Source organism: Chelonoidis abingdonii, chromosome 1 (genome assembly GCF_003597395.2).
Source record: "Chelonoidis abingdonii isolate Lonesome George chromosome 1, CheloAbing_2.0, whole genome shotgun sequence".
NCBI classification, from domain to species: domain Eukaryota; kingdom Metazoa; phylum Chordata; order Testudines; family Testudinidae; genus Chelonoidis; species Chelonoidis abingdonii.
Genome location: NC_133769.1, coordinates 77852849 through 77863038, shown reverse-complemented (window position 1 = coordinate 77863038; position 10190 = coordinate 77852849). Strand labels below are relative to the sequence as shown.

At 40.9% G+C, this 10190-nt stretch overlaps 1 protein-coding gene across 3 annotated transcripts in view; it reads left to right on the top strand.

Moving 5' to 3' along the window:
- Positions 1–10190, top strand: part of LIN7A (lin-7 cell polarity scaffold A) — a 63702-nt gene that overhangs the window by 36443 nt on the left and 17069 nt on the right. For all 3 annotated transcript variants that reach the window (XM_032768207.2, XM_075066791.1, XM_075066790.1), the window contains exon 3: positions 9152–9223. In XM_032768207.2, the coding sequence (XP_032624098.1) occupies positions 9152–9223 (72 nt within the window). The remainder of the gene's footprint in view (positions 1–9151; positions 9224–10190) is intronic.

Below are 10190 nucleotides of genomic sequence, written 5' to 3'. Positions count from 1 at the left end.
CCCCTGCTCCCTGACTGCCCCCGGAACCCCTGCCCTTGATTGCCCCTCACCACCCCATCCAACCCCCCCTCCTTCCTGACTGCCTCCCAGGACCGCTCCCCCCATTCAACCTCCCTGTTCCCTGCCTCTGACCGCCCCAACCCCTATCCACACCCCGAACTTCCCTGCCCTCTATCCAACCCCCCCACTCCCTTCCTCCTTACCACGCTGCCTGGAGCACTGATGGCTGACAGCACTACAGCCACGCCGCCCGACTGGAGCCAGCCATGTCACAGCGCAGCACAGAGCACCGGGTCAGGCTGTGCTCTGCAGCTGCGCTGCCCAGCCACCCAGAGCACTGTGCCAGCAGCACGACGTGCTGAGGCTGTGGGGTAGGGGGAACAGCAGGGGAGGGGCCGGGGGCTAGCCTCCTGGGACAGGAGCTAAAAGGAGGGTCCCGTGGGCCGTAGTTTGCCCACCTCTGCTCTACTGTGAGTTTTATCCTCCCTCCCTTGGTTACTTTGCAGTTATTTGTCAGGAGCATGTTTAGAAATTAGGACAGGCAATGACTGGTCAAATCTCACTAAACAACCTGCCTCTTTCCCTATTCCCATCATAGAGTATAAAGTATTTAGAAAGTTCAGAAACTAGAATAACTTGAGGTTTAAATAAGCAGAGATCATGTTTCTTGTATAAGTTCACCTTGTTAGATGCATTCCATTTCCTGTAGTTACCAGGTTTCAGAGTAGCAGCCGTGTTAGTCTATATCCTCAAAAAGAACAGGAGTACTTGTGGCACCTTAGAGACAAACAAATTTATTTCAGCATAAGATTTCGTGGGCTACAGCTCACTTCTTCGGATGCACAGAATGGAACACACAGACAGAAGATATTTATACATACAGAGAACATAAAAAGGTGGAAGCCTCTTCCAGTTGGTATGCATATTTCCGCCTTTTCACGTTCTCTGCATGTATAAATATCTTCTCTCTTTGTCACCATCTTACTAACATAAGTGATGTATCCTTATTTTGTTTCTTGAATGCACTGGATTGCCTGAATGAATTTTTGGAATGATTACCTTGTCACTAGGCAGATGGCCCTCATTAATGGCAATTATATACCGAATATACCAGGCAGACCAAGCACTATCTGAGAGGAGACGTTATTAAACCTCTATACAATTACAAGATCCCTATGACTTCACTAGAGGAGATTTAAAGCAGCTGCCATTGTCACTTTTTTAAAAGCAACTTAGAGCTAAATACATTGATATTGCAGATGTTATATTCCAGAATCTAGGGCCATATCAAACCATTGATCTTTACAGAGTATTCCCCATTGGCTTCAATGGAGAGTTCTGATTGAAACCAACAAGAAGTACTGATTAAAGATCAATTGTTGAGGATGGCTGCTGGCTATATAACTACTTGCATTTGCGCTTGGCTTGCTTAGCTGTGCCCCAGGGGAAAAAAAAATCAATATTCCAAAAAAGCCTGCAAACACCCAATAGTACAATAACACTGTTTTTCTCTCATGTCAATGTTTGGCTAGGTTGCTGCTGCATAACTGATAGAATTCTAAACTGTCCTAATTTGATTTAGCTAATTCTGTACAGAGCTTGCTGCAGTTACTTATTTCATGGAAGACTGTTCTAATACAACATTGGATATGCAAATCAGCAACCTATTTGCTTTCTCCACATTGTCATTTTTGTTTAGAGTCGCAGTATCATATTTGATTATATAAAACTCTGGAGAATAACAATAGCCTTTATTGCAGTTCATCTCAAGCCTGCTTCTTCATTAGCAGCGAAATCTACAGCCAGGTGAACTGATCAGAAAAATATTTATTCTGGCAGTCCACTGGAGTGGATCAGTGCAGTTTTACTACAGACGTGCATTCCTGCCTTGTTACAGCCCCCAATGGTTCCCTACTCCCATCCACCAAAGTCTTTTAGGAAATTCTTGAGAAGTGTCTTTCAATCTATACTTCTGGGTTACTCCCTCAGAGGGGGAAAAAAAGCTTGTCTAATTCTAAGTCTACCTCTATGAACCCCATGTTATCTGTTTGCCTCCCAAGTGTCTAAAAATAGAAACAAATAGTTTCACTCTCTCTTACTTCCATTCCAGCCAGGTAGAAGGAACACTTGGAATGGTCTCAGATAATAGGATGATGTGCTCAGCTTTAGCCAGCTGCTGATTTTTGGCAAGGCACTGAGACAGCTGTTTATGTTTGGTGTAGAGCTGTTGTGGTCTGCAGCCCATACCGACTCACTGATAAAGTGAAGGGAATGTGTGTTATTGAAGGCTCAGATACTTCTCCAAACCAGAATAGGCAATGAGTTGAGAGATAGGGTTACTAAATTATGGTCTGTGGATTATAAGTGGTCTGCTAGGAGCTGTTTGCTCCCTTCCTCATTTCCAGCTGCTATAAATTGCTGTAAAAGCCTCTAACAATATACCGAAGCCAGTATTTTCAAAAAAGGCCAGTGTTTTTGGGTGTCCAGACTTGAGACATCTTGAGCCTTTTCTATAGAGGTGCTGAGCAGCAGCAACGACTCCCATTTATTTCAAATGGAATGGGGAGAGCTCTGTGCTTCTGGAAGTCTGTCTCAGGAACAAGGAAATATGCCAAATGACCTAATAGGTATTTTCAGTGTCTAATTTCTATTAATCTTATTAGAATGTAAATTAAATTCAGTGACTATATCTGGCTTTTTCAGTAAGAAATCACATTGCAGGAGGGAAGGGAGGGCGTGCAGAGATATCATGCCCTAGCAGCAGTACCAAGAGCATTCTGTCTGACTCATCCAATACATATCAGAGCACACACTGTGGAAGACATGACAGCATGCATGCTACGTGCATCTGTTATGCTCTTGTGGTCAACACAGAAGGGAGTGAGACCATGGCCCAAGTTCATCCTACGACCTGGGGGTCATTCACTGTGATTTTCAGTATAGGACAGTCACAGTCCTCACATTGCAGGAATTCAAGCACCAAGACTGCGTCCAGCCCTTGCACAAAAGCCCAGAAAGAGGAGGTAAGACTCTCCTTGTTCCTTCCTTCCCACACTTACAAGCATGCAGAAAACCTAGTCCCAAAACTAGAGCAAGACGCTAATCCAACCAATTCTGTTTGTTACAGCTGCCAGTTTTACAAAGGATATGTAATTACAGTAAGAGATGTGAAGGCAGATGGAAAAGGGCACTAGCAGCTAAAGGGTGATTGAAATGAAAGCTGAAATGTAGCAACCGATAGTATTGATAAAAATTAATGGGAGAGGTCATCTGGTAACTCAAAGACTAAGCTAAGTATTTATATGGCCCCATCAGCATGGTATCCAAGTATCTATCAAGTATTTTTTAAAAAGCAACAGAAAACAAGATAAAAAGATCTTTTGGGTCAAAACAAATGTTTAGGCTCTAACTGGATCCTACAGAATGTGTGGCATCTTAAATTAAAAAACTTTTCCCCTTACATTGGTTAAACTTCAGTTATTTTGGAAGATATTTCAACCCCAAAGCAGATTTTTTTCACTGCCTAAGGATAGTTTAATGAAGTATCAAGATTCAGAGCTTTTTTCACTTTGGTAAAACTGACCTAGTTTCTTTTTTTCCCCTGAAAGAAATGTTTTAATAAAATATCCTCATATTACAAATGTTAGCTTTTACATTTTCATATATTTCTTTCATATGTTCTGTAATTAAAACTGTCATATCACCTCAGGAAGTTAAATGAGATTTAGTTCATTTGCAGGTTTGGACTTTTTAATGAGTTATCCTCTGTGCTGCATAAGGCAAAATGACACAGTGTGGCTGCACCGTAGGGGATTGTTCTGACAGCTGTGATAATGATGCAGATGTTTGTCTCTGAGGGTAACTGCTAACAGATTTCCTGATGCAAACACAAAATTACTTACAGACTAATGAAAGATTACCATACCAAAATGTTCAAAATGCTTGCAGCCTAAATGATCACCTTATATTGATTTGATCACATACAAATAGCTGCTTCTTACAGAGCTAGCTAATAAAAAAGGGCACAGCTTTTCTGTAAGTTGTCGAAGTTCAGTAGCTACAGGAAACAACTTCTGTAATATAGATTTTTTTTTTATTTCTTGTAAACTCATAATATGTCACAAATGTCTCTCTGCAGGGATTTCATTTTTCAGTTGTTTTCACTTTATTGCGCTCCCAGGTGCATGTTTGTTTTGTCCATTTTAAAAAGAGGCCTTTTGTCAGTGTGCTTCAGACTGCAAAATTGAAAATAATTTTGATCTTATATACAATGTATGTACATCTGTGTGTGTATTATAGGTATACAAACAAACCCACACAAAGTTTCAGTGTCTAATTCTGGTTCTATCCAGAATTATTTGACCGCGCACTGTATGCCATGCAACCCTAACATCAGTCCTACATTTATTCATGTGATAGGAAATTGTGCTTGTGGAAAAGCCATGACACCATGAAGTTACAAGAGGATAGGATATGCAATGTAGTGACAACCATGATGTTTTTAGATGGCCATATATTTGTTAGCAGCAGAGGTTCTTAAAGTCTTCCACGGTGGGAACTGCCATTTAGAGAGACTGCCTCATTGAACACTCCCTCTTCTATTCTGAGTCATACAAAATATCCCCTATCCCAGTTCTCGAGAGCAAAACATCCCTGTGGTAACTATCACTATGGGAAAGCAATTTGGAAAATAATATCTGTATAGCTGTTCTTTAATACTATTTGACAGCTGTAAAGGAAGAAGAGGAAGAGCCAGAACCCATGACCTACAACTCTCCATACTACTGGTAACGTGTTACGGTATCTTAATTATAATTTGTTACTGAGGTGGAAAATATATTACCATTCTTTTATTATCCAGTACTTAGCCCTCCTGAGCCTATTTACCCCATGAGATCATCTAAAATTAGCACACAAGAAAAACAGAAATATGTGAAATTGCATGTGGTGAGAGTGGGGGACACAACTGTTAGCCCAGCTGTGGCAAGTCTCATTACTCGCAGTGACCTAGTACAGCATTTCCTAACTAGCAGGGTGAAAGTGCCAGGCTAGACTAACCCGAGGTTGGGATGAAGAAACAGTGAGGAGGGAAACATCATGAGTGGGGAGAAAGCTACAGAACTCTGGATCCAGCCTTGGGTCAATCCACATATATACACCCACAGTTGTGTTTGGCATCATATAAGTTTCCCACCTTCCCTTTTTTTTTTTTTTTTAAATAAAAATAACTTCTTATCTGTCACTTGCTGACTTTATAGATTAGTCTCTGATTTGGTTTTGGCATGGAGTCCTTAATTTTTCCATATGATCTAAAATATCTACATAAATATATATAATTGTCAGGGATAACCTTTTATGCTTATTGAGTTGGTCACTTCTGTAAAGGATTTTTTTTTGTCTTGAATTATTTCTTTAACTGATGCTGTTACTTTTGCATATTCTCATTGTGTAAGTGTAGAAATAATTGTAATCAGTAACCTATTCCTATTTTTCTTACTTGAAAGTAGAAATTAAAAGATAGTGTTCAGAGACTAAACATTCCTGGGGAAGAGAAGCCTGGCACAAGGACAATCAGACAACCAGTAACATAAAACATGTCCCCAAGCAGACTTGTAAGATTAGAAAAAAAGATAAAATTAACAGTCTTAGCTCAGCGGTGCCCAAACTGTGGTCCACTAATGATAGTCCTTGGAGCACGTGTTGGTTTTCCACAGAGATCTATCTGGTCACACAGCACTTACTGTCTTTGTTTCTGATTGCCCCTAAAGATGAGCAGAGGTGGAGAGGTGACTGGAGGCCTAAAAACACAATAATGGAGGAAGGGGAGGGAGAGCAGCTTAGCTGCCTTCATAAGAGCCCGATGCTACATAGTAGCTGGAGGAAAGGAGCAAGCGTCATCCCAGAGACTGGAGTCTGCAGGGTAATTATGTCTGGGGACAGAGGATCATATAGCCGAACAGCACATATATCGGAGCAAATGAAATAGGGAACTAAGCAGCAGGGAAGCATAGAAAGTGAAGACGTTAAAGAACAGATGGTAGAAAGCGGGGGCGGGTAGAAAGAGAGCATAACGAGATAAAACAATGAGCAAGAGGCGGAGATGTTGCCATTAACTTTTTTCCCCAAAAAGGAAAAAAAAACACTTATACTAGTCAAATAAAAATACATGAATACTCTTCTTCTGTCCAAGCAACTGCTGTAGTTGCCACAGGAATGTTATTTAATTTCAAACAAGCAGGAAGCTCCATATTATGACTCCTGTTCTAATCAATTCAGTTTTACTGGAACCACTATTACAATAGTGCAAACAAGATCACCTTCTTTCTTAGCTCACCTGTTAGTGTTGTTAAGTATATACTCTATTTTGCTGTTGTGTGTTGTAAAGTTTATTTTGGTGTAGCTCTGTGGAAAAGATTATTTTCATAGGGTATGAGCAGTGACATGTATACACGGTATAAATCTTGTGGGCCTATCTATTGCATTTCTTAGAGATACGTTTTTCATTCACTTCAGTCCAGAGAGGAAAAAACTGAATTGTGTATTACACAAATATTGTTGGTCTTGAGAACTGCCTAATCTATTAAAAGCCGCTATAAAAGAGTTTAAGGTGTGGAGTCAACTCGAAGTGTGTCTAGAGCATATATGGACACTAGAGAGAAAAATCTGCAGAGATTCTGCTCTACAGCTCAGCTTCTGCCTGCTGATCTGCCATCATCTGTTTTTGTGGCATGAAGGAACGTGTGAAAACTCCACATTTAACTGCCTTGTTTCTGTTCTCCTCCCATTCAACTCCTCGTGCTCTCTACATCTGAAATTCTTCCCCAGCACTGTCTAGCATGTCCCTATCTTGCTCTCATTAAAACACACTTTTTTCAAAAGTTCTAAAACTCCCTGAACTTCCTCTCACTGAAGCAATAAAAGTCAAAGTCTATTAAAACTTAAACCAAGTCCTGACAGCAATGAAACAGGTGCTAAACCTCACAGCTCAATCACTTTGCTTTTGTTGCACTCTATCCCCTATCCTTCATTTCTGGTTAGTTTGTGATCTCCATGGAGCAAGTTTCTTGTGTTTCTGTTTGTAAAGCACCTAACATGATTTGGATACTATAGAAATAAGTGACTATCCATTCGTAATCCTCAAGTACTCTTATATTTACAGAAGTCTTTTTAAATAGCTTGCTGCTTTCTTTAGAATTCTTAAGAAGCTCATTTGGTCATGTATCTTACCACTCTCAATTTCTTTATAATTTGTCCTACTTTGTGCTCTAATTCTATAAATAAATCTTTTCTTCTCCCCTCTGAAATTTTGTTTCTGTTTCTTGCCTTTTTTTTTTTTTTTTTGGCCTTCATTTTTCAGGCTGAAGCAATCTAAAGTCCTCTGAATGTGCTGTTATTGCTATGAATAGGGTGGAACCCACATCTGTAACATTTCATCACTGGAAGAAACACCAGCCTTTTAAAGGGGTTAACTGAGAGAAGTCTCTATTTAAACTGTAACTTCGAGAACTCAAGCAGTAAGCACACTGCCACACATAGGCTCTTACAGAATAGTTCTCGTAATGTCTCTCGTGCAACAGAGCGTTGACTGCATTACACTTCCTAAATGTCTTCCCACAGCTTCATCAGGACCTCAGTAGGCCAGTAACAGGAGGCTGTGAGGCCTGGTGGACAGAGCACTGGACTGAGACTGGGCCACCTGTGTTCTATTCCTGGTCTGCCATTGGCCTGCTGAGGACCTTGGGAAAGTCACATCTACTGACTGTGCCTTGGTTTCCCTGTCTGTCAACCAGGGATAATGATCCTGACCTCCTTTGTAAAATACTTTGAGATCTACTGATCCAAAGCACTATGTAAGAGCTAGGTACTTATTATTATAATGTACACTTCCCTATGCCAGCTAAAGCTCCTGTGCCACAATGGGGATTCGCTGCAAAGAACGGCATGCATTACAAGGACTTCCCTCCATCAGGGTTTCTGCCACGTACTGTGAGGCTGCATGTGAATTCCAACATCTGTTGCCTAAAGATGGCAGCTACCTAGAAAAAACAGACTATCCTCTCTAACCCATACTGATGAGTTGTGCATGTGGTTGGGCTCTCAGGCGGATAAGGGAAGGTGTTAGTGCAACTGGCACCCAGGCTGTATTTCTTGTATTGCTGCCTGAGCCTTTTCTGCCTCTGCTTATCTATAACTCCCATAAGCCACTCACTAATTTAAAAAACAAAACAAAATAAAATAAAAGGTTGTTCATCACCAGGGCAGGGTATCAAACCCCATCACCTCCTCTCTGCACTCATTCCTGGGGACCCAGGATAACACCGTAAGAGAAGATGCCATCTCCCTGTTCTTTAAGAGAGAAGATCTAAGTGGGAAGGATGAAAAGGGAGGGTTACGGGCAAGAGAAAGGGGAGCAAAGAAGAGAACATTGTGCAGGAAGTTACAGCTATTGGGATTCGTCATTTTATATAACTACACAGGGTCCCAGTCCATCAAGGACCATCCCCAATGTTAACCATTGCTAACCTACCACCCAGTGGGGAATAAGGGATGGCAATCTATTTGTCATGACAGACTAATGCCAATAGGTTACAGCAAAGATTAAATACAACACCACCACCAAGCTTAGATGGCGAAGGTCTGTAGCGCTGAGTATGATGCCCACGTTCTACAATTAAATTCCCTGAGATTTAATTTGGACTTCCCTCCGCAGACCCTACCAGGAAAGGTTGGGGGTTTTTTGCCCCCCCCCTCCTTTTTTTTTTTTTTTACTTCTGCCTCCTGACTTCCCAATTCATGAGGGGGTTCAGAGGTCAAAGAAACTCAACAAGTTCCTATCAGAGACAATTTGACACAGTCCAAGGCAGACATGGCCAGAAGGTGGCCACTGGTGGAACAGGGATTGGCTCTATAAAATTGTGGGCCCACAGATGGGAAGAGAGCAGTTTTGGGAGGCTTATATGGAGGATTGCAAATAATGTCTTCACGGGAACGAAATGCACAGTTAGGGCAACAAACACAGGATTCTCTAACTGTACTAATGGAACATTAATGAAACCATCTTATGGTAGAAAGAGTGTTTCCTGGATAGGGTAAAATAAATTAAGGTTTTGTTCCTATAATTAATTTCTCTTTATTTCCATGAACATTTTAGGTATATCAATATATGCATGAAACCATAACTGTTAATGGCTGCCCAGAATTCCGTGCGAGGGCCACTGCAAAGGTAAGACCTGTGCAACTATTGAAGTACGTGTTACCAAAGTGACCTAGTAATTGACTGTGCGCGTGTGTGTTTCAGGTATTCGTGTGTGCTCTGTAAGAAAATTTAGACATCAGTGGCAGCCCAGAGTCTAGAACCAGTGCTACTTCCCAGGTAACAATCCTAATGGCAAATTTAACCTTTGTGCTGCTTCTGTAGCTTAAGAAAAGAGAATGATATCATGGGATTTGGTGATTTATTGAAAAATCAGTTTGTAAAAGTAAATCTACTGGTTCATTCTGTAGAATTAAACCTGGAATACCAATATTTTTATGACAAATTCTCCTATAGGGCTCATCCTAAGTAGCAGGTGGTCTAGCCTCCAATCAATGCATGTAGGATTTTCAGAGGTGCTGAGCACGGAAGACTCCAACTGAAGTCAATGGGAGCTGTGGGTGCCCATCACTTCTGAAAGACAGGGCCCAAGTATGTAAGTCTGATAAAAGTGAGTGGTAACGATGTGTGAATTCCACTGTATCGATGGAAGAATCCCTATTGTACCTATATGTAATATGCTTTGTGTTTTCAGTGCATGAACAAAAATAATTGCTTCCAACAGGGCTTCATCATGGAATTAGCTCTCTGTGCACCAAATGGTAAAGGAAGATTACCCGCCACTTGGTAAATGGGTTATGTAGATATTGTGCAGTAAGCGTATTCTAGGAAAGCCATGGTATTTTTTCAAGAAAGTAATTCATTAAGACCCAATCCTTCCCCCAGAGAAGTCAATGGCAAAATCCCTAGTTTTAATGTGATTACACCTTTGTAAAGCTACACTAGGGGAAAAGAAGCAAAAAACAAACAAAAAAAAAAAACCTACACCCCTAAGACAATAGTAAAAACACACAAAGATCAAAAATATGTATCAAAGACACCTACAGTATTTCTGAGAAATGTTCCCTATGGTAACCAGTACGTTTAAAATAATTAC